This window comes from Brachyhypopomus gauderio, chromosome 15 (genome assembly GCF_052324685.1).
Source record: "Brachyhypopomus gauderio isolate BG-103 chromosome 15, BGAUD_0.2, whole genome shotgun sequence".
Classification (NCBI taxonomy): domain Eukaryota; kingdom Metazoa; phylum Chordata; class Actinopteri; order Gymnotiformes; family Hypopomidae; genus Brachyhypopomus; species Brachyhypopomus gauderio.
The window spans coordinates 8,998,863-9,024,284 of NC_135225.1; the positions used below are offsets into that span (position 1 = coordinate 8,998,863).

Below are 25,422 nucleotides of genomic sequence, written 5' to 3' on the forward strand. Positions count from 1 at the left end.
AGAACTCATTAAGTCCCGGTGTCTCCAGGTAGGTGCGTGCCTTGATTGGGCGCTTGATTCTGGTTCTGAGCGGAGGGTCCACCCCTCAGTGGGCGGAGCCTGTCAAACTCAGGCGTGGCGTTTCCACTGTGCTGGCTCTACTGCTCTGCAATGACGAGTGGAAAAGCCTCCGAGTACTTCTGGAATCGCGCCTAGAATAGGTCCAGAATTTCCACTAAATGCTGAAGGTTACCTTATAAGGCGGAAGGGGTGGAGTAGTTGGGCGGCTGTCTTTCTGCTGCTGGGATGGTGCCGTTTGAAGGCTGGGTGGAGGTGTCTGTGTGTAGCTGCTCCCTGCGGACCGCGGCTCCTGGGCCCAGACCCGTGTGCGGCCGGCCAGTGCACGGCACCCCCACTGGATGAGCGGGACGTGCAGCAGGTGCTTTCAGGTCTTTACCGTTTGAATTTTGTGGGCCTCAAAGATCTGTGATAAGCTGCCGGGAATTGCTGGTCAAAACTAAGGTTATCGGCACCACGCTGTTTACCGGTGACTGTTTTCCATTTTCCCCTCTGAAACAATACAGCAGCTGTGGTGGCCCCTGTTCCTTCATTCAGGGCCCTATTTTTAACCCCGGACAGTGGAGCTTCTCAGCTAAAGACATCCTTTTCCAGCAGAAGGCGCCGGGCTTGCCCTCAGAACCACCCTTCCACCCTGTCACTCTGACTAATGACTCAGACCATGGCTCTATTTTAAGAAAGATAGAAGGAGAGAGAAAAACCCCCCACTTCCTCAATCTTGTTGGAGTTCACGCTGACGTCTTAGATGTTCCATTGTCTTTTTGTCTGGGGTTTGATTGAGAACTAGAGGTGGAGTGTGTGTGTCTGTGTTTGCATTGCTACTTTTTGCGGTCTCCCGAAGCGTGTGTGTTTTGTTGTGTTAGACTGAAACGGCACGGCTGAGCACATTCCACACGAGGGAGTTTCCCTCTGGGCCTATTCCAGAGAAGGTAAACGTCTCCCCCTCCCCGTTAACGTCCTCCGCCGCTCAACCGAACTGCGTTTTATTTGGGCACCTGAAAGATCTGGAGCAAGTTTGTGCAGACGGCGTGGGCTGCGCTTCCACACGTACGCCCACGCTGCCTCCCTCCATTGCTTAGAGCACATATGGGACATGGAGAGAAACTGGGCCTGTGAAAACGGGGACACGGCCCAGAACCCCCTCTCCTCACCCGTCGTGCTCCTCTTCTGCGCTCCGTGGCATGGAGGCGTCCTCTCGACTCAAACCCGCCGGCCTCATTTCCAGCTCCAAGCCCCATGTTCTTTGAAACTCTGCTCATAGCTTCCATTCCTCTGCTGTCTGCCCTTGGTCCCCCTGCAGGGAGGTTGGGGTGGGGGTGGAGGTGGGGGTGGGTCCTAGCGCGGAGGGAAGGCCTTGCGATAAAACGCCGATGCCCTGATGGCCCGCAGCTGGCCGGCAGGGTTCGCTGGCAGGCTGACGTGATGGTGGAGAGTGAGGCCAGCGTTGTTCGTGACAGCTGCAGCACACGCAGAGTGATATCAAGTGTCATGGCAGCTGCTGTGATTGGGAGCCTTAAAAACGACGTCAGGCTGTCTAGAGTAATCAGTGCAAACATTAAAAAGCAACACTGCGCTCTTTTAGATTCCGCAGCACTGTATATAGCTCCAGTCATCCCCGGGCAGGCCATGTGGAAGATTACCGACCATTTCATCAATCAAGAGAACAGTAGTCCTATTGCTTACAGCCGTCGCCTGTGTGGTTTCAGGGGTGTTTTGTGAGCTGACAGATGGAAAGCGTGTTATTGCTCCCCTTCTCCGAGTGTAAATGTCTAGCGCTGGGGGAAGTACGGCCCGGCCTGCTTTTTACGAGCTCTGCCACTTGCCCGCCGCTAAACGAGATCTTGTAAAAGCAGCCCAGGACAAAGCTACGTTATGCTACTTTGCTCCCCCCTTGTTCACTGAGCTCTCTCTCTCTCTCTCTCTCTCTCTCTCTCTATCTGTGTGTGTGATTTGTGTAGCGTTTTGTAGTGCAGATGAGTCAGGATCATTGTGGTATGTCAGGCATCCTTAACCTCTCAGCAGATTCATTGTCATTTGGGAACAAATATGTATTAAATAAACAAATACTATATACGCGCATACCTGCAGGATAAACTTTGACATACCTTAATTTCCGTTCACCAAATGGTTCTCTGGAAAAACCAAAACATCATTAGAGTGAGAATGGCTCCTTACTTACACTAGAAGGCATACAGAGCTCTAAGCTATTTAGCTAACAGCTAGATTCAGAGAGGTTTGGCTGAAGCTTTTCTGTGTGCTACTGCTACTTTGGCTTTAATTTTTGGTTAATAGCTAAGGAAGAGGCAGTTCAATGGGTTCAAAGACCCCAAAGCTTGGTGAGTCCTCCTGAGATTTCCTGAGACTTCACGAGCCCTCATGAGTTCTCCGGGGTCTTCACAGCTCCTGACGTCTCCCTGATTTTAGGCTCCCCAGGCTTTAGTCCTGAACCCTCAGCCTGTGTGCACATCTGTGTGCACGTCTGTGTCTGTGAAATAAGATTTCAGGAGCATTTTTTTGTGTAGTGTGTTTCTTTGTTGCCAGACTCATTATCGCATTATAATGCTCAGAGGGTTGTTGGAGTTCCAGTCCGTTTTCTCTGAGTCAGATTTGATTAGCAGGTTATGGAACCACGACTTGCTTACAGTCACGTGCAACTGGTGATGTGTGTTTTGTGCAAGCACAGATCACGAGCGTTAAATGTTTTGATACTTACTGGTGCTCTGTAATACTGTTATGATTCAGTCTGGGCTGTTTAGAAGCCGATTTTGGCCCCTGGCCCTGGTTGGAGTGTAAAACATGGCATGCTGGTGACTTCTGAGTGGGCTGAGAGGTCAAAGTTCACACTCTTGGGTTGCTGCTGTCTCTGATTTGGAGAGGAGGTCTCTTCTTTGCTTCTTTTGTTCTGAGACACACACTGAGAGCAGGCTGAACATGTGCTCGACGAGTCCCATCACAGTGTTGCTTTTGAAAGGGAGAACTTTATGTTCACGACTGCTTTGAAATTCTTATTACCATTTTACCATATTACTATTATGATATATGGTGTACTCTTGAAAATAGTGGCTTTTAGAAGAATAGTGTATAGAATAATGGCTTTATTTCTTCTTTAAAAATAAACAAAAATACCAAACAACCAAAAAAGAATCCATCCAATAAAAAAAAAACGAAACAAACAAACTCAAATTAGTCCTTTGTGTCTGATTTTTAGCATTTGTATTGGCATTTTCATGTCTATGCAACCAGCACTGGCTCAAATGATTCCAGTAGCAGTAACAGTCAAACTGTTCTTCCCAGTCAGTCTCCTGTGTCTAGACATGCTTTGTGATTGTGTTTCTATATTTGGTCATGGCTGACAATGTCTGACATTCAACCTGATGTAGTGATGGTGTCCGTGTCAGTTCTGCTAGGCCGTGTGTGGACCATTTTCTAATCCACTCATCATTTGTAGGCTCTTGTCACCCCTTTATTACCATGAACATCTGCCTCGGTTGCTGTGTGTGTGTGCACGTGTGTGTGTGCACGTGTGTGTGTGCACGTGTGTGTGTGCACGTGTGTGTGTGCACGTGTGTGTGTGTGTGTGTGTGTGTGTGTGTGTGTGTGTGTGTGTGTGTGTGTGTATGTGTGTATGTGAGAGACAGAGAGTTTATACATTGATGTGGGGGAGTGTCCATTGACTCATCTGGTGCCTAAAGATTAGACAACACTTTGTCCTTCTCTTCCTGTTTATGCGTGTCTAACGCTGTTTACTGGACTCTGCACACATTGTCTGGGCAGGGTGTGTGCATGTCGCTGTCAGAGTAAATTCTCCTTTTAAACTTTGTATCATTTTCATTTCAAAATGAATAAAAAAAAAGATTAAACAAAAATGTAAAAACCCATTGAGATGCCCATTACAGTGCGTCTAATCAAGGGGCTTTGAAGTATCGCCTCTCTCATCCTGTTACCCTGTCCATAAGCCATCACACACCTTACTAGAATGCACATTTTCAGAGTTCAGGTTTTGAACAAAAATGACCTTTCCCCCCCCACGTTGGTGTGGAATGTCTCTAATTTGCTAAAAACATTTTTCAGAATCAGTCATCTCTGAGATTAGAGTTCACCAATAGCGTGGCACCCTTATGCAAATGTGAATAATTTTTTTTCCCATAAATGCAGATCAGTGTGTTGCTGATGTAAGGAATCCTGATCTAGGAATCCTGATCTTCCTCATCTAGGAGATCTAGAACCTTAGTAATCCACTGACTGGGTTAATTTGGCGAGGTTTGTAATGTGGATTTGGCTTCATGAGAAACCGATGTGTTTGTGCGAGTGTGCATGCGTAGTGCAGAGGGCCCGCCAAACACCGTGTACATGCCATGTGCGCCCGCTCTGGCAGAAGGGCCGAGCTCCCAGCAGGACCAGTAACCCAGACTGGTTCAGAGGCACCTTGTTTTGCGCTAGATCTCTTCTGCTGAAATGCTGGTAGTGGAACACCTGAGTGCTTTTGCCCACTGCTGATGTTCTGAGAGATGAGGTGTTCTGGAAAACCAGATGTCCTGGAAGGTGTGATGCACCTGCTTTCGAAGTGAACTCCCCGTAGTCAGCGACTAATGGTCCCTGTTCTCCATGCTGGTGAGCTTTAGGGACCTCTCAGGAGATAAGCAGTGCTGGGACAGCTTGTGTTCTTTCACGAAGCATATTGAGGCCCAGATATGTAGATGCCGCCATTGAAACGCATGCAGCAGCACCAATCATTATTATTAAAACTAGGTGCAGTCCCGTATTAGTTCTCCACAGTCTGCCTCTGGTCACCATCCACTTTTCTTGACTTCCTCTCGTCCACCTTAAACAGAATCACAGGGTTCTTCCTCTCGGTTTGTCAAACTCTTTGTCGTGTCCTCACTCTCCCAGGCAGGAAAAGCCCAATTACAGAGATATCACCCCTGCCCCGCGAACGGGATGGCCTGTGAAACGTCTTGAGCATCCGAGTGAGACGCCGTTCGTCCTGCCCCGGTGGAAACAGGATGGCGTGCTGAGGAGAAGCCCAGGAGATAAGGGAGCAGAAGAAAGAGAGGAAGGCGTGCGGACAGACGGATGGACGGCTTCGCAGGGCCGGGGCCGCGGGGTCGCCGTGCGGACGAGCCTCTGAATGACTAACACGAGGACTCCTCTGATGATGGAAGGTGCTCGGTTGTAGCTCAAAGGAAGCGCGAAACCCGGGCGTAACATCTCTCGTAACCATTTCCTGTTTACGGCCAGCTCTGTCGAGCGAGGCAGGGCGTTCGTCTTCTTGCTAAGTGGAAAACAAAAGCTTCAAGTGTGTGTAGTTCCATGTGGGGCTGGTGCGGGGGGAAGGAGTTTTCCTGACGTAACACAGTTGGATAAACTGCACAGGGATGATTGTGGACTGCCGTAACTGATCCCTCCTGTGCACACAGTCCTTATATCTTCTTCCTTCTGTCCTTGCTTTTTACCTCCCTCTCTCTCTCTCTCTCATTTCTAAACAGGAACACACTTATTCCCGAGGCCTGTTCACACTAGTAGGCAGGCTATTGGGATCTCAAACTGGAGAAAATAGCACAGCTTTTACATGTAAATTTGTTGGCCTGATTCTGTTTCCGTTACGCCAGTGAATTCTGTCTACTCAGCCTCCCATCCCTTTATTTTGGATAAGTCACTTAGTTAACGTCTTAATTTACCTTAGGGTCATTACCTCAGAGTCTTCGACTCACCACAGGATGTATCATACAGTCTAGAAATCTAAACAAGCCTTTTATTTTCTTTCTTTTTTGTTCCTTTGATTGTTTCTTTCTTTCTTCCTTTCAACGTGAGTGATCTGATCATAGTAATCATACTTATGCTAGCTACTAGCCACAACATATTTGACTTGTGTCTCCTATGAAAGGAGAAGACTTGGTCAACAGATAAAGCAGTTCAGTAAACATGACTTGGCTGTGGTAATGCCACGGAGGAAATGGCTGAGGGCAAAGTGATGTTCAGAGGTGCTCAGCACACATGGGGCAGTGGGTGTCGCTCTGAGAGCTTCCCTCTCCTCCTCGCTGTTGAATGACAGAAACAGGGTCGCCCCTGACCTGGGGCTGGAGGCTCCCCCTCAGACCACATCGAGTCCCACACTGGTCCGCTGGAACCCCAGGGCCTCACAGAGTCCCCGATCCACCGACGGGGCCCCACGGCAGCAGCAAACATGTCCTAAGTTGGACAAGTTCCAAAGTTGGAGAAATTCACACTCTCAGCCGAGTGTGAATTTTCCTGAGGGAGAACATGCGTGGGAAAGAGAGCTTCCTCCCCCACACACAAGCCTTTCTCGTCAGGTGTCAGGGCCGCGTGTCTTCTGAGCAGGGTCACCGCCACAGCACCAGAACGCTCGACTGGTTCTGATGGCTGTTTTTTTCCTTGTGGATGTTTCACAAGAACTAGTTCCCGGTTTCCAGCGTGCCGCACTCTTTTTGAAGAAGCCCCTGCAACGGCTTCGTGACGAGGAGCAGGCCGATGTTTATGAAAGACTTACAGCGCTTGAGCGGTCAGGACGGCGTGGCCTAGGCGGTATGTTTGTGTGTCGGTGCGTGTGCACGCGTGCGAGCGCACTGCCGCTCCGAGCCAAAGGGCCGTTGCTTTGTCCTGCTTTGCCGGCACTGACATTCCACCGTGGGGATTTCCTGGCTCTGCCTTCCTTATCTGCCCAAGAACAACTTCCTTCAGCCTGCAGCATCTTTCTGGAACCTGTCTCTGTGTGGATCCACGCGTGTCTCTGTGCGGGTGCGCGCGTGTGTGTATGTGTGTGTTTGGGGCAGGCATGTCATGGAAGAGAGAGTCTGAATGAGGCTGACCCTCATGAGCTCGGCAGTAGTGCTGACAGTTGCGCTACTGCAGTGATTCTTACCAGAAGGAAGGCAGACAACTTGTCTTTGAAAGGGCACTCCCTTCCCCCCGATTCTGTTGCAGCATTCAGACGTAGTTACTGGGGAACCAGGACTGGCTGATGTATAGCACAGCGTGAGTGGATAATTGAGCGCTGGGTGAATTCACTGCGAAGCCCAACTTTGGAAACTTTATGCAAGGCATAACATGAGCCCTGTTCACTGAGCTTGGAGAGCTCGTTTGGAACTCGACCTCACAAGTCTGCACTGTGTGCTGGGTGAACGGCCTTCTGGGACTTTTCCTGGGTTAAGATCGAATGAGAAAAAATTTACTTTCAAAGTCAACCACAAGAAAATCCACAATTATATTATTCAATGCAATACTCTTCTTAATGCTAATAATGCATCCATATGTACGAGCAAACACGGGCGTGCCCCCCCCTGTCTGAAGCGCGGCGGACCACGGACCTCGAGCTGGTCTGCGGCCCCCACATCTGCTTCGCTTGTTTAGCGTAGAAGGACACCAGGAAGCGGGCAGGCGCGGCCGCCCCTCTGATATTGCGGTCTGGTCCCAGCTGCCTCTCTGATGTTGTTATGACAGGGTCCCTTCTATGCCTGTTTTCCATGTCCCGCGCTGCAGGCTCCTCACGCCGCCCCCGGCTCTGAGCGGCGGGTCCGTGGCCCGCGGCTCTTCAGGGAGCCGGAGCCGGCTTGACGGAGCGCCCCGGCCGGTCCTGCTGGCCCTTCTGAAGTCTGCAGTGGCTTCAGGCGTCTCACAGGGGGCGGACTGTCAGAGCTGCTGCCGGTTTTTCTGAACGTGTTCGGAGCAGGGTGTGGAAAAGAGGCCATAAAATAGAAAAAAATATAATAATCTAGTAAGACTTTTATGAAACTTTATGAACCTTTATGACCATCTAATGAAGCCGGTGTGTTAATGTGGCAGTGCAGATCTCGAGAGACCTGTTTTCTTGGTTGAATCCTCCCTCTCCCTCTTTGGGCTCTACAGGTGGTAGGCAGGCACGTTGAAGTATCAACGCTGTCACTAACAAAGAGTGTTTGCTGGCGAGTAAAGGTGGGTTTACTTTTCCATGCTCACTTCCTGAAGAGCAAACCTCAATTAGGCTAAGTGTGTTTTCATATCCTGTACTAATGACACTGAGCTTAGTGTATTGATAGTAGGTATGTTTACTGTGCGTGTGTGTGTGTGTGTGTGTGTGTGTTTGTGTGTGTGTGTGTGCATGGTCTCTTGGGTCTGCTGATCTTACTCTGACATTCTCTTCCTCCTTGTCCTCGTATCTCTGGAGGAGTGGTTAAGGTCTACTGATTAATTCTAGCTGTCCTCGGAGTCTCCGTGGCCTAATTAGTTCTATAATGAGTGACCCCTGATGAGAGCTGCATAATGTCCTATCTCTCTGCCCCTCCCCCAACATGTCCTCCCTCACTCACTCACAGCTGCCAAGCATTCAGTGGAGAGGCTCCATCACAGTCCAAACAAGGAAAGACACCAGTTGTTCTTGCTCTCTCTCTCCCTCCTACCCCCCCACCCTCTTTATCCCCGTTCCTCTCTCAAGCCCCATATAGAGTTCCCTGTCCTTGCTCTGCTGGTATTTTTAGTGGGACACCTGTAGCATGGACTCCCTTCCTCATGCCGGTCTCACTCTGTGAGTGGGCTGGCTGGATGTCTATGCCAGTGTCAGATCCACTGACCTGCCATATGCTACAGACCTGAACGCAGATTACCTGACAAACGCTATAGACCTGAACGCAGATTACCTGACAAACGCTATAGACCTGAATGAAAAAAATCTGACATGGATAATGTAAATTTTAAGCATCTTTTCCAGAATGCAATACTGACATATTAGCTACTTTATTGGTTACTTAATTATAAGTTACATATTTAGTTAATATACTAGTGTTCACTTTGGATTAGAATAATAAAGCCATCTTCAATCCATGACAGATGTGTGATTAGTTAAGGGAGGAGATACTAGATAGGAGTAGATTTGAGGTAAACTGTGATGAGTGTGGCAGTGTTGAGTGTGATGAGTGTGTTGAGTGTGATTGTGATGAGTGTAGCAGTGTTGAGTGTGATTGTGATGAGTGTGGCAGTGATGAGTGTGTTGAGTGTGATTGTGATGAGTGTGATGAGTGTGGCAGTGTTGAGTGTGATTGTGATGAGTGTGGCAGTGATGAGTGTGTTGAGTGTGTTGAGTGTGATGAGTGTGGCAGTGTTGAGTGTGATTGTGATGAGTGTGGGTTGTTCGACTGCTCAGCTGCAGGGTTTGTTCAACTCTTTTAAGTGCCGGTCTTTGACTTGTATGTTTAAAACTTTTGTTGCTTCCATACCTGGCTATGCTACGGTCCGAGAACTGAGCATAGGTCAGAAATCACAAGTCACACATGTAGTAATAGTGATCTCTGGGTGTTCTGTGGAGTGATGGCCTGCTAGCCAGCTTGCTAAGTGCTAGTCAGGGCAGTTTGTTTCTCTCTATTTCATGCCTCCAGCTCTCTTGATATATGCTCTCTCTCTCTCTCTCTCTCTCTCTCTCTCTCTCTCTCTCTCTCTCTCCTCAGTACTCCTTTTGTTGCCCTCTGCTCCTCTGTTTCTCTCTGCTACCCCCTCCCCCCAACCCCGTTTACACACGGCTCTTTTGGGGTTGCCTCAGTCCTCAGGTAACCAGGCAACAGCAAACAGCTGCTGAGAGGGCTGGAGAGTGATGGAGAGCTACCCGCTGTTTGTTTACAGCGCTCCGTGTGTGTGTGTGTGTGTGTGTGTGTGTGTGTGTGTGTGTGTGTGTGTGTGTGTGTGTGTGTGTGTTTGTGTGTAAATTAGTAGATGCTGCATTAATCTGTGAGGAGGCCTTTCTTCAGTTTTTACCCTCCAGGATGGCAGTGTTAAAATGGAGGATAAGTCAAGTGCTAATTCTGCTGCCCACTCCTGTGGTCGTGAGACTGGGAAGACACCCTGCTGGAGACGTCCAGACTGCTCTTTTGCCTGAGTAGTTTCATGGTGTATAGGGACGTGTCCTTGGTTCTAGACCATTAGCATGTGCGATTTGTTGGGCTTTCTTTAATGATTATTCAAACTGAAACTAACTTTACCAGAGTCTTATGGTGTAAGCTCTGGGTAAACTTTACTCTACATTAACCAGACATTATCACATTTATTATGTTTTACTGCCTCGCGTTCTTGGAAGTCTCGTTCTAACATCTGTTTTGGGAATCAAGCTTGATTTAGCAAATCAGAATTTTTGTAAGGAACTGTAGTGGCTAAATTGGCTAAATTTATGACGGCTAAATTTAGGCACCCTTTTATCTCACGCTACATATTTGGCCATATTGTTTAAAAATAACATTTGTGAAATAAACATTAGGAAGCCCACTGAAGACCTGTGGACGCTGATGCAGGAAGACAGGCCTGTGGACGCTGATGCAGTAAGACGGGCCTGTGGACGCTGATGCAGTAAGACGGGCCTGTGGACGCTGATGCAGTAAGACGGGCCTGTGGACGCTAATGCAGTAAGACAGGCTTGATTACCATGACCTGGTGCTGAGTCCTACATTCTTCACCCTCGGATGATAAACCCAGCTGAAAACCTTCCCAGGAAACGTATCTGTTTAGACTCTCGACCGATTGCAGGTGTGTCATGCTTTTGTAATGACCTGATAACACCGTGCGTCCATGTCCTTACTGGATCCTGACGTAAAGAGTGTCGAGCTGATGTCTATCGTATGGTCAGAAGAGAGGTCACCTTTTCCCCAAATCCGTGTGCTGTCATTTGAAACTGAACTGACTGCCATTGGCTGATCGCAATGGAGCGTGTTGTTTTCCAGTTAACCTGTCACTGAGCCAACAGTGGCATGAACTCCAGGGTAGGACACTCTGGGGAGCAGGCATCGCTCGTGCCAACACTTTGATGGAGCTGACCCTGCCCCCCGTGGGCTGGCTTCACTCCGCTGCTCGGTTCCCACGCTGAATGAGGTTGGACCCAGCCAGAATGGCCAAGAGCACTTTGAATCATTCCCCTGCTGTTAGTTGGGGCAGTGTATGGGTGAGTGATTAGGGCACGCTGTTTCTGAAGGGTAGTCATCACTCCTCGGTGCAGCTGAAACTTCTAGGACAAGTGGCCGTGTGCTTCACAGCAGATCACTTAAAGGAGCTCCGTGCTGGAAGCGTCCGCAGTTAGCCGCTTCACGCCACAGATCTCAAAGCGTCCGCGGCAGACGCTCAGACGCAGCAGTACGCAGTGTGCTTGGACCGGGTGGACCATGGCCACATATGTGGACCCTGTCTGCTGCTTTGTCCCTTGTCTTCTGTGATGTCCTGATACAGCAACGGCACCAGAAGCCCGGCCTGCGCCCCTGTGGGTGGAGCACAGAGCAGTCACATTTGATCTTTCACTGAGCAGACATGACGATAAAGGCCGTGCGGAGGTGTGGAGGTGCGGAGGTGGTGTGGAGGTGCGGAGGTGGTGCGGAGGTGTGGAGGTGCGGAGGTGGTGTGGAGGTGCGGAGGTGGTGCGGAGGTGCGGAGGTGGTGCGGAGGTGTGGAGGTGGTGCGGAGGTGTGGAGGTGCGGAGGTGGTGTGGAGGTGCGGAGGTGGTGTGGAGGTGTGGAGGTGCGGAGGTGGTGTGGAGGTGCGGAGGTGGTGTGGAGGTGCGGAGGTGGTGCGGAGGTGTGGAGGTGGTGTGGAGGTGTGGAGGTGGTGCGGAGGTGTGGAGGTGGTGCGGAGGTGTGGAGGTGGTGCGGAGGTGTGGAGGTGGTGCGGAGGTGTGGAGGTGGTGCGGAGGTGTGGAGGTGGTGTGGAGGTGTGGAGGTGGTGCGGAGGTGTGGAGGTGGTGTGGAGGTGTGGAGGTGGTGCGGAGGTGTGGAGGTGGTGCGGAGGTGTGGAGGTGGTGTGGAGGTGCGGAGGTGGTGCGGAGGTGTGGAGGTGCGGAGGTGGTGTGGAGGTGCGGAGGTGGTGTGGAGGTGTGGAGGTGCGGAGGTGGTGCGGAGGTGTGGAGGTGGCCTCGTGTCCCACTGCTGTGTCCTCTCACATCTGCTGGGAGGGATCACAACATCCTCACAAGATGTTGGGATCATATTTACCCCCAAGCAGTGGATATACAGAACAAACCAGTTCACACACACTTCTTTCATTCTCACTCCATCTCTCTCCATCTCACTCCAACTCACTCCATCTCTGCATCTCAGTGATCAGTTTGTACTATTTTATTGTAGCACTTGTCTAAACCAGTTGTGTTACTCACAAATGTATAAATGAGTGTTTGTCAATACAGTAGCATAGTGTGTATTTTCTCTTTCTCTTTGTTTCGATGTGTGTGTGTGTGGGAGAGAGAGAGAGAGAGAGAGAGAGAGAGGAGAGAGAGAGAGAGTGCTCTAAATGATTTGGGTTTGGTGAGTGTAAGTTGTTGTATTGATTCATTTTAGAGTGCTTGAGACTCTTGAGTGCTTCCTGCAGACACACTCTCCGCTGTCTTGAGGGCGGCTCGGGCTCAGATCGAGTTCAGTCTTCAGTTCCCTGCGGTGGGGAAAACTGGGCCAGATGGATGGAGGAAATGAGGGAGACAACGTGACGTGTTGGCAGCAGAGCTGAGGAAGACCGTGCTAATTATACCCTCCTTCAGTGGAGTCAGATCTCTAATTAGCAGCAAATTAACTTGCGCTCGGAGCGAGGGTGCAGACCTGATTTGCAGGGCTCTCTGGAGGGAGGGGGGCCTACTTCTACCCCCCCCCCCCTCACACTGGGTGTGGAGGAGAGCACCCCCCCCCCCCTCCCCCCCTGCACTGACCTGTGGGAGGTCACTGGTGTTTAATGCTAACACTCCCACCTTTCTGCTGTACCTGTATGTGCCCAGTAATGCCACTTCTGCATAAGCAGGAATCATCAGTATATTGTTGGTGCTGTGGTTGTGAATCTGTTATGAATTTTGGTGTACAGATGCTCATGTATGATTTTCTTTCACATTTTGTCTCTGATTTACGTAAATGAACAGGTTTAGTTCTGCAGTATCCGTGTGTTAATTTAAAATGGGGTCTTACTGATGCCAGATGGTCATTTGTAAGAAACATTAATTCAGATTCTGAGCTGCAAACCACCACCACTCTCCAGTGAAAACGAAATAAAAACCCTGAAATATTACTGTTTGCATACGTATGTATATTTTTGGACTCTGTATTTATATATTTGAAGTCAATCAATCAATCAAAGTTTATTTGTATAGCGCTTTTAACAACTCAAGTTGTCGCAAAGCAGCTTTACAGGGTTTACAAGGTTAACAATACTATGGGTCCAGAACCCTAATGAGCAAGCCAAAGGCGACAGTGGCGAGGAAAAACTCCCTATGAAGTGACTATCACTAGCCATTTTAATTTGTAACTTACACCTGCATTTCATTCACATGTGGTGTGTGTGTGTGTGTGTGTGTGTGTGTGTGTGTAGGGAGACCTCCTTCTTCTCATTTAGGCTTCTAGCTGCCTCTATGAGCCAAACATCTTGAAACCTGATCTGTGAATCATGTGTAGGAAGTTTGAAGGGAGTGTTGAAGGATGATGCAGTTTTAGATGTTAGAAACTCGATCCACTTTGTGTCATCCCTAGTTTACAGAAAGAAAAGGTCAACAAACATGCATGTTGAGCCTGTGACATGTTCTGATGTACAAGGCAGAGGTGTGGCTTTCTAGATATGTGTTCTTTGGAAGTGTGGAACATATCAAAAGCAACACTGGGGACTCTAGTTCCCGCCATTAAACGATTCCAAATTCCCGGTGATATTAAGTCTTACGTTGTGGTTGAGTTATTGCTGTTTCTCGGGTTGTGTTTCCTCTCATCTGCCTCACCAAGCCACATGAAGCTGTGGGCTTTTGCTTTTCCTCCCCACATCCACTCTCCGTGACGAGCTGAGTGCCTGGCCTGCTCTCTGTGGTACCTGAACACACTGTGGCCTTCCTGTGGCACCCATTCCCAGTCCATGATGGAGTTCTTGGAGAGCGGAGCGAATGTTCCTCAGTTTTCTGAGCGTTCGCTTATGCTCATGACTCTGAACCCACGTGTACCGCGGACGCGCAGTCCGAGAATTAATGGTCTGGCTTAATCCCCTTAATTCTTGGTGACAGGCAGACCCATGCCAGGGCTTCTGTCCTGTATGCTGTTCTGTCCTCTGGACAGGAGACATGCACACTAGCGGGAGCCAGACGAGGTACAGGTGCATCAGCAGGACCCTACATGTCTCCGCATGTCTTCAACTACTGTCCATATTTAGTGTATTTAGTGCATGACCAATTTAAGCTCTCTCCCTGACCCTGACTAATAACGAGGTTCAGTTCTGATGTCCTTATATAGTCCTGTGGTCTGCAGTGTGTGTGTGTGTGTGTGTGTGTGCGCGCATGGGAAGGGGCTTTTCTTCTCCGCCGCTGTTCGGCCCATCTTTGCTCTTGTTTGCCACTCCTTGTTTAGCTTTTCCTCAGCCCTGGAAATAGTGGACTGGGTCAGGCCGGAGTCTTGTGTGGGGCAGGGCGGGGCAGCACAGGGCAGGCAGGGTAGGGTGGGGCAGCACGGGGCAGGTGGGGGCGGGGCAGGGTGTTGCAGCACGGGGCAGAGCGGCTGCTCGTGGGCTATTAATAGCTGCACTAGGGCTGTTCAGGGCTTCTGCTGCAGCAGGTGCAAAGGCAGCACTTTATGTTTTGGAGCTGGTTGCTATGGGAACGGTCCCAGAGTGTTCTGCTTGTTGGGGAGGGACGGTCTGAGGATACGGGGGAGCACTGACTCACACGGGGCAGTTTGAAGGCATCTCAGGAGCGTAGCGTAAGAGCACTCCTAAAGATACACTTATACACACCCACACACACACACACACACACCCACACCCCTGCACATACATACGCACACACACACACACACACACACACACACACACACACACACACACACACACCAGCACATACATACGCACACACACACATACACACAGACACACACCTGCACATACACACACGCACACCTGCACATACATACGCACACATACACATACGCACACACACTCTCTCTAACTCTCTCCCTCCTTGGTAAGCTGAGGGTATCAGAGGTGTGAATAACCCAGGCCTTGGCCTGCATGCTTCTTTGTATGTTTCCATTGCCCATGAGCTGCTGCTCATCATGAAAGCAGCCCACAAGAAGCCCCGCCCACAAGCCCCGCCCACACTGCACTTCACTGGCTGCCCTGAACACACGACTCTGCAGTCATGCCCCTTTTGACCTCATGTTGCCATCACAGTGGCATGTCATGATCTGGTTATCCAGAAGGTTCACTACTGTCATACAGATTCATACTGCGCTCACCACACACTTTGGCTCCCCTGAACCAACACACACAGGCCATTTTAATAATACACGTCTTATACATGTTTATGGGTGTAGATGAACTGGCTGTAGCCCACCCACCACCATTCATCAGCGACCCGGTTCAGGCCACAAGATACCACACACCTGCAACGTCTTTCTAATGGAGAAATGTTTCAGCCTGAGTGTGAAAAGACCTGCTGTGTGTTCCTGCGTGTTCGTGCTTGAGGTTTAAACATGTTCCTGTGTGGTGGAGAGAGACCCGGTCCTGCAGCGTGTCATGACAACGTGGTGTGTGCGAGACACCCGTCACTCACCTCTCTCTCTTCTCTCGTTACAGCCTGCCAACCTGCAGAAGACCTGGCTGAGGGAGTTCTACCAGGTGAGTCCCACCACACCATGCACTGTGGAGAGAGGGGAGGGTTTGGGCTTCAGAAGAGGTGTGGTCCAGCTTCAGGAGGGGCGGAGTCCAGTTGCCGGATGGGAGGAGTCAGGCTGCAGCAGCAGGGCGTGGCGTGGCGGACCAAGCTGGGTCTAATGGCAGATGTTGCTGGCCTGGTTCTGATTCACTGCTCAGATACAAGTGCTGCTTTCAGTTTTGCAATTCAGCTTACGCATCACCCCCCCCCCCCCCCCCCCCGCTCTTCCCCCCCCCCCCCCCTCTCCCCCCCCCTGCCTTCGTATCTCACCTTTAATCTGACAGCAAGTGTCTGAGAAACCACAGCTTTTTCCACTGCAGGGGGAAGTTCGGTAGTAAAAGACAAGTGTGTGTGTGTGCGTGTGCGCGTGTATATATGTGTGTATGTATGCTTATGTGTGTCAACCTTTGTGGCTGTCTGTGTGAGACATGGTGTCATTATATTGTAGTTAGCAAAAATAATAAACAGTTAGCCATATTTGAAGTAGGTGTGAAATTCCTAAAAGGTTTGCATAAAAATTATAGCATAATTTTAGAAAGGTGTGTGTGTGTGTGTGTGTGTGTGTGTGTGTGTGTGTGTGTGTGTGTGTGTGTGTGTGTTTCTGGTAAATACCTCAGCAGACCAGTAGTCAAGCAGGCTTTGATAGATAGACACACACATAAATGCCTAAATCACTAAGGACCTGGCTGAGTTGGCAAAGCAGTTCATTTACATTTCATGAAAACCAGCTGCTTTCCAGTCGGTAACCTCAGTCCCCGTTTTATTTGAATAACAAACACAGAATCTAAATTTTCACTTTGTTTTTCCTTCCTAGACTCTTCCTGAATCTTTAAAATCTTTGATACCACCTGAATTGGTGTTTCGCCGTATGGGCCGTTCTGTTAAAGAGGAGTGCAGTGGGCCCTCAGGTGGTCTGGTTAAGGGAGCAGGGATCTGTGAGGGTGGTGTCTTCCTCTGGGGCTCACCTGGGGTTGTGCTTAGTCTCATCGCATATGAGAACTGGACCAAAAGAGACGGTGACCCCGGTGACCCCGAGCTAGCTCATATTATTGTGGCATCCGAGAGAAGATCAAACCCTGGAGTGGGGGGGGGGGGGGGGGCAGCAGACGTGGCCCACTCACTCTCTCATGGTCTAAGTGCTGGTTATCTGCTTCCCAGAGGGGGGAGAAAGTGGGGGTAGAGAGAGAGGAGGAGGGAGAGAAAAAAAGGAGAGAGAGAGGAGGGAGAGGCAGGGAGACTTTCCTGGAAGTATGGCAGCTCCTGTTTAATTAAAGGAAGAGATTAGAGGCAGCCTGCGTCTCCTTATCTCTTTGCTTGCCATCTGCTACTGACCTGTCCAGAGTGTGTGTTGTGTGTGTGTGTGTGTGTGTGTGTGTGTGTGTGTGTGTGTGTGTGTGTGTGTGTGTGTGTGTGCGCACATGTGCTTTTGTTGCTGGTGTGTCAATCTGATTTCCAGCATTTTATTTTGAGAAAATTGACCAGCTGATCCAAAGCTGATCCATATGGTGACATTAAAGTGAAGATGGAGAGAGGAAGTTGGAGGAGGGGCAGTAGTGAAGGGGCAGATGGTATACATGGGGGAGGGGCAATAGTGAAGGGGCAGTGGGTACAGATGGAGGAGGGGCAATAGTGAAGGGGCAGATGGTATACATGGGGGAGGGGCAATAGTGAGGGGGCAGTGGGTACAGATGGAGGAGGGGCAGTAGTGAAGGGGCAGATGGTATACATGGGGGAGGGGCAATAGTGAAGGGGCAGATGGTATACATGGGGGAGGGGCAATAGTGAAGGGGCAGTGGGTACAGATGGAGGAGGGGCAGTAGTGAAGGGGCAGATGGTATACATGGGGGAGGGGCAATAGTGAAGGGGCAGATGGTATACATGGGGGAGGGGCAATAGTGAGGGGGCAGTCGGTACAGATGGAGGAGGGGCAGTAGTGAAGGGGTAGATGGTATACATGGGGGAGAGGCAATAGTGAAGGGGCAGTTGGTATACATGGGGGAGGGGCTATAGTGAAGGGGCAGATGGTATACATGGGGGAGGGGCAGTAATGAGGGGGCAGCTGGTACACATGGAGAGGGGCAGTAGTGAGGGGGCAGCTGGTACACATGGGGAGGGGCAGTAGTGAGGGGGCAGCTGGTACACATGGGGAGGGGCAGTAGTGAGGGGGCAGCTGGTACACATGGAGAGGGGCAGTAGTGAGGGGGCAGCTGGTACACATGGGGAGGGGCAGTAGTGAGGGGGCAGCTGGTACACATGGAGAGGGGCAGTAGTGAGGGGGCAGCTGGTACACATGGGGAGGGGCAGTAGTGAGGGGGCAGCTGGTACACATGGAGAGGGGCAGTAGTGAGGGGGCAGCTGGTACACATGGGGAGGGGCAGTAGTGAGGGGGCAGCTGGTACACATGGGGAGGGGCAGTAATGAGGGGGCAGCTGGTACACATGGGGAGGGGCAGTAGTGAGGGGGCAGCTGGTACAGATTTTCATCACAGCAAATGTAGCTGTGTGTTCACCCAGTCTGCAATATGGAGACAGTTTTTGTTTACTTTGGACCAATCCTTTCAGTCTTCTCATGTACATGCACCATCTGCCTCTCGCACTCTGTGTGTGTTTGTGTGAGTGTGTATGTTTGTGTGTGCGTGGGGCAGGGCTGTAAGTTTAAACTGACCCTTTCTTCAATTCCCCAGTGAGAAAAATAAACACAAGACTCCTCTCTTGACCCCAACTGACACTACTAAATGCACATATAGATACGTATATATACACGCACGCACACACATAAGTCTGTAATACATAATGTAGTGTAGTTAAAAGTCTGTCTTCCTATGAAAGGCCTGATCCACTGCCAGCGATGCAGATTGAAGTTTTTAAGATAGTCTATCAGCAATCAGCACAGCAGTGGAGATGTGTGCAGGTGAACATTGGGAGGTGTGGCAGCTTAGCTGGGTGAGACACAATATCACCACCAACACAGCAGTGACACAGCTCACTCATACCTACACCAACACAGCAGTGACACAGCTCACTCACCTACACCAACACAGCAGTGACACAGCTCACTCACCTACACCAACACAGCAGTGACACAGCTCACTCATACCTACACCAACACAGCAGTGACACAGCTCACTCATACCTACACCAACACAGCAGTGACACAGCTCACTCACCTACACCAACACAGCAGTGACACAGCTCACTCACCTACACCAACACAGCAGTGACACAGCTCACTCACCTACACCAACAGAGCAGTGACACAGCTCACTCACCTACACCAACACAGCAGTGACACAGCTCACTCATACCTACACCAACACAGCAGTGACACAGCTCACTCACCTACACCAACACAGCAGTGACACAGCTCACTCACCTACACCAACACAGCAGTGACACAGCTCACTCATACCTACACTAACACAGCAGTGACACAGCTCACTCATACCTACACCAACACAGCAGTGACACAGCTCACTCATACCTACACCAACACAGCAGTGACACAGCTCACTCATACCTACACCAACACAGCAGTGACACAGCTCACTCACCTACACCAACACAGCAGTGACACAGCTCACTCATACCTACACCAACACAGCAGTGACACAGCTCACTCATACCTACACCAACACAGCAGTGACACAGCTCACTCACCTACACCAACACAGCAGTGACACAGCTCACTCATACCTACACCAACACAGCAGTGACACAGCTCACTCATACCTACACCAACACAGCAGTGACACAGCTCACTCACCTACACCAACACAGCAGTGACACAGCTCACTCACCTACACCAACACAGCAGAGACACAGCTCACTCATACCTACACCAACACAGCAGTGACACAGCTCACTCACCTACACCAACACAGCAGTGACACAGCTCACTCACCTACACCAACACAGCAGTGACACAGCTCACTCATACCTACACCAACACAGCAGTGACACAGCTCACTCATACCTACACCAACACAGCAGTGACACAGCTCACTCATACCTACACCAACACAGCAGTGACACAGCTCACTCATACCTACACCAACACAGCAGTGACACAGCTCACTCATACCTACACCAACACAGCAGTGACACAGCTCACTCACCTACACCAACACAGCAGTGACACAGCTCACTCATACCTACACCAACACAGCAGTGACACAGCTCACTCATACCTACACCAACACAGCAGTGACACAGCTCACTCATACCTACACCAACACAGCAGTGACACAGCTCACTCACCTACACCAACACAGCAGTGACACAGCTCACTCATACCTACAGCTAGATGGACTTGTTTATAAGCTGACTTATAAACCTGGATGGATCACGTATCACTTTTCCATTGTGCGGGTGCCAGTAGCTGGAGGGTGAGTGTGCTAGGGTCACTCGGTCTGCAGTGTGGCTCCTAGAGGGTGAGTGTTCTGGGGTCACTCTGCAGTGTGGCACCTGGAGGGTGAGTGTTCTGGGGTCACTCTGCAGTGTGGCACCTGGAGGGTGAGTGTGCTAGGGTCACTCGGTCTGCAGTGTGGCTCCTGGAGGGTGAGCATGCTGGGGTCACTCTGCCGTGTGAGGGTGATGCTACAGTTCGAGTGGATCTCTATCCGCTTCTCCTACAGTGGAGTCACTGAAGCAGTGTGGAGTCTTTCGGAAGGCTGTGCACGTTAACGTTAACGTTGAAACGACGCCATGTTTTTCGTATCGATGCGTAAGTGCAGCTTCCCAAACTCGTGTGCTGTGGGGCATCGGCGCAGATGGAAATTCTGAAGTGAGGGGGACCAAGCTGTACAATATATACGTTTATACTTGTAGATGCTAGATTTCGGATGGGGTCAATATAAATCTGGAGGGGACATGTCCCCCCCCCGTCCCCAGTGCCATCTGCTCCTCTGCTGTGGGGTGTGATGAGAATGATGCACTTTTCCCACCTCAGGAACAATAGCCAGTGCTGCACTTAATGGGTTGGATTCAGATCTGTGTATTCCCAGTCACCCCTGCTGGGTGTTGCTGGGTGTTGCTGGATGGGGGGGACCCACGTTTGCTGGAATGTCAGTCAGCTGCATTTCACACACACTGCTGTGCCATGCAGAGAGAGGTTAGCAGAAAAAAGCCCGCTAGTCATTTTTGTCTTATGACTGTGTGTGGTGTGTGTGTGGTGGTGTGTGCGTGTGTGTATGCATGCGCGTATGTTAGTATATGTGTGTGTGTGTGTGTGTGTCTGTCTGTGTGTGTGTGATCAGGGAAGGCCTGTAAGCACTTGCCAGGCCTCACAAGAATGACGTCATGGAAATCTCTGTATTTTTTTCCTCTCTCTCTTGCACTCTCTCTTTCTCTTTCTCTCTCTCTCTCTCTCTCTCTCTCACTCTCTCTCTCTCTCTCCATCTCCCTCTCTCTGGTAATGACAACACCCCAGCTGACTGGCAGAACTCTAAACTGTGAACTAGTGACATGGTCATGCTTGGATGGATAAACACACACACATCTATCCTGACACTGGACACAGGAAATAAAATGTACTGGAGGTTACATTATAGATTATCTACAGATGCACAAATTACTAAAAAACCACTGGTTGAATGTCCCATGATTGTCCACAGGGTTATGGTTAGAACGTCCTTTAACCTTTAGGATGAAGTTTAGGCATGGAATTAGGTGTACAGTAAGATTTAATCTCTTAACTGTGGTGATTCATTTAGTTTTCAGATGCATTAAAGTGATATTCAAGTCGATGTTAATTCAACATAAATGAAGCAGTTCCTTATCTCCTATGGTGGATGAGTGGTTCAGGCTCCTGCTGGAGCAGACATGTTTCTGCTGAAGCATCATCTGCTCAAGCATATTTCCGTCAACACTGCCTGAACCCCTTTGACCCTTTAGAAACCACTAAGTCCCTTTCAAACAGAAAGATTTGATCACAGTGACAAAAGAAAGCAAGACTGAGAATGCCAGACTCAGGTTTTAAGTGTGGCTTGCAAAATCCATCTGCCAAGAAAGGTGATAGTCTCCTCTCATCAAAGACATAAATACATTTTATTGTCCCGTGGGTTTTGATAGGAAATCCAGTAAGTGTGAGTCTAGCAGCTTCTTGTCGTTGGTACTGAGGGTGGAGTCATGCAGGTGTAGCATCTCTCTCATCTCCTCCCTAATCTATTGGCAAAAGTAGATGGACTGCAGCCAGAACACAATTTTTACACGTGTTTATCAGATTTAAGGCCTCTGGTCTTTACAGTCATTGACACAGAGGCCATGGGTTCGAGTCCCAGAGAGCAGTCATGCTCTCATACTGATAAATATTTAAGTAGCTCTCGCTAAGAGCGTCTGGTGTAAATGTGGGGGTTTTTTTTTGGACGATAGTTTCCTTTCATAGCTCTTGGGTTTATACTTTCCTTTCAAAGCTCGTGGATTTTATAAATAAAAGGTAAAAGGAAAAAAAGGTAGCAGGGAAAAACCAAAACCCAAAACAATAGTAAAAATTGTTGAGCTCATGGGCCAACATGAGGATGTTTTTCTGTAAGAGTTTCTGTGTCTAAGTGTCAGGAATGCACATCCACTCCCCCACTCCGATGATACTGCTGCCTCTGTGATCAGTGTGCAGGCAAACGCCAGCTTCTGGTTACCTGTGTGCCAGAAAGGTGACGCAAAGATCGGGCCAACCCACTGGCACATGAAGTGTGTCAAATAAGTCATGTTTTATTAGTCATTTTTCTTATTTGTATTTGTTTAACAATGTCACTTTATGGCTCAGTGGTCTAAGTGTGAATCGCATCATCGGTTGATGGCTGGCAGAGTTCCTGCCGGTGTCATCCCTGGCCAGGAGCCCAAAAGAGTGATTGGACTGGCGCTCTCCCCCACACGACACCAACCAATCTGGACACTTGCTGGTGTGGTTTTGAGTTCGTTGAGACATCCAGTGACCGCACTGGTGGCAGCTGGCTACACGAGGAGTTAACTCTCGCCATGCTGGCTTTGTGGCGTCATGCGCTGGGGCTGGGGATTAGTTAGCTAGTGGGTGGAATGGGAAACCATCAACACTTGGAGAAAATTAAATGTCACTTTATGATGTCCTAACTCGAAGCTTTCTTTCTGTTTAGTGTCTCTTCCACCTTCTGTCATGTCGCAGACTTCTTCAGTTTTACGCGGGGGTCATTCGGACAAAGTCAGCGTTCTCGGTAGAGCAGGCGTGTATGGCGGCATCTTCTACACAGGCAGACAACAAGGGTGGTGGAAACAAAAACAAATAGAGGAGAGCAGTTAAAAACGCAGGCAAACGTGAAGTAAAGCGAGCCACTCACTGGAGATGTAGCGCCACACATGCTTCTACTTCTGAGTTGTGTTAGTGGGTTGCATGATGTGATTGACAATGTGGATTAAAGCACAGCTGGGGGCCATGGCCCAAATCTGTCTGGTAGCATCTGTTATTAGTGCAGCACTGAGACCATGTTGATGTCGGTGTGTGTGCATGTATACACACACACACACACACACACACACACACACACACACACACACACACACACACACACACACTTACCCCCCGTGAGTCTGCAGGGGTTATTTTGGATCTAGTAGAGCTTAGGTTCAGCCAGGGTCCTGCTTTCACTCCATTTGCTTAAGTTGTGTGTGTGAACATGTAAATAGGAGGTGTAGTCATTTTAGCCATGGCACACCTATGGTCGAACGGAACAAACAGTGGTTTGTATCGTGGTGGTGGGGGTTGTGTGTGTGTGTGTGTGGGGGGCGGTTTCAGAACTGTGGCCTTCAGCAGTCTGTGGAGGTCAGTGGCGGATACTGTCCGGGCTAGACAGCGGACTGAGCACTTCTGTTTTACTTTATGCTAAAGTTAGTGTTTTAAAGTCAACTTGCAGGTATGAACCGGAACTCTAAATGTGCGATCATTTGGAAAACATTTTAAGTGTCCACCGGTTTGGACTGTGGAAGCCAGAGGAGATATAATAGATGCTTTTATGCTTGATTTGAAACTATTTAGGAAAAATACACTCACACACACATATATACATAAACATCTGTGCATATACACACACCAATGCATACACAGACACACAGGGACCACCCTCACCTGTGGTAAAATGATGTGTATATTGCATAATTAAATTTGTGTGTTTTATACGGTAAGCGTACACAATGTCAATATTTCCTGCATGAGGAGTTTCCACTTCTGACTTCTCCAGGTCTGTAACTAACATTTAGGTTTGTAACATGGCACAAATGTCTTTACTACGACGTACATTCCCATGTTTGCCCATTTAACAGACGATGTACACCAGAGTACACACAGATCGATGGGAGATTCCGTGCACATGAAAAGGAGCATAAACATTTTAACTGTGTGGGAGGAAACCAGAGAGCGTATCTCTGGAGGAAACCCTCCTCTTTGACAAACGTTACTGTTGTCCTGCATCCGTGATCTACCTGGGAGTTACACGTGTCACTGTGTAGTAGATTACTGCGAAAATTGTTTAGCTTAGTCCTGTTTGCACTGGAAGATCCTCCACACACACACACACACACACACACACACCATAATTTACAGTTGTAACCAGCATTTCACACTGGATCAATTAATCCAGATGCAGACTTGTATGGTTATATAAACGAATATGGTCAGACAGGTACAAGAAAATGCACAATAAAATATTCATACTCATACTCATATTCACACTGTTTTCTTATATTGCTTGTGTTTATATTGCTTTTCCATACTCATATGTGTATGTATGTATTCACATCTGTGTGTGAGGGTGAGCTGAAGTATTCAGGCACTGGCACTACAGTACAGACAGTGTAATGCGCCTCACGTCTTACAGTGTGTGTGCTGTACGCTGCATCTGCACCTCCGTGTCCTGCAGTCTGAAGATGAACATTGCACTCTGAATCCTTTCCACGACTTGGGATTTGACTGACTGTGGCCTCTGTTCTAGAGTGGGCGTGTCCAGGGCGTGGCCAGACTTCACAGGCCTATAGGAAGAGACGGAGGCTCTGCTTCTGTGCATTCGGCTTCACGCTGAATTATTTACGTTAGAGAAACCACAGCGTTTATAATCAATCTGGCTGGACCAGACGAGCTGGAGGCACATGGAGGTGTCTCTGTCAGGGTGTTTGTTTTCTCTGTTAGCAGCAGGTGAGCTCGGGCCCCTGGGGGCCCGCGGGGGCCTGTGGGCAGAGAGGCCTTGTTATTGACCTTGGCTGTACATGCACACACATGATTGGCAATGGGCCCCTGGCTGGCGCTGCCCATACACCCAGCACTGTGTCACAATGCTTACTCTTTCCTCGACATGCTCAGGCCACAGGTTATCTCTCTCCCACACACACACACACACACACACACACACACAAATGCACACATTAGTCTTAGAAGGAGGACACTGATGTAAAGAGCTGGAGGGAGGTCCCCTTACTAGTCTGGACTGAAAGGTCTACTGACCTTGTTGGGTCTGGACGTTCCCGGGTCATCCCGCTAAGTGGCGTGCCATAGGCTGATGGAAAATCCATAGTGTTAACGCTCTCCATTACCTTTATTTGATTTGGCTTTTAGTGGGAATAATGCAGGCGGGTGAGGGGAGTAGGCCTAAAAGCCTGGGCCTCTCCTGGCCCCCACAGTCCCCAGGGGGACACAAATCCTGGGTGGCTGTGATCTATGGCCTGCCCAGCATCCACGGGCCTGACCCACGAGTGGCTATGAGTGCTGTAATTCACTTCGGTATGGATTTTCCT

At 49.5% G+C, this 25,422-nt stretch overlaps 1 protein-coding gene across 1 annotated transcript in view; it reads left to right on the top strand.

Annotated features, from left to right (window-relative positions):
- Positions 1–25,422, top strand: part of inpp5a (inositol polyphosphate-5-phosphatase A) — a 112,709-nt gene that overhangs the window by 8,335 nt on the left and 78,952 nt on the right. The window contains 1 exon segment of the mRNA XM_076974252.1: positions 15,595–15,636. Within this exon segment, the coding sequence (XP_076830367.1) occupies positions 15,595–15,636 (42 nt within the window).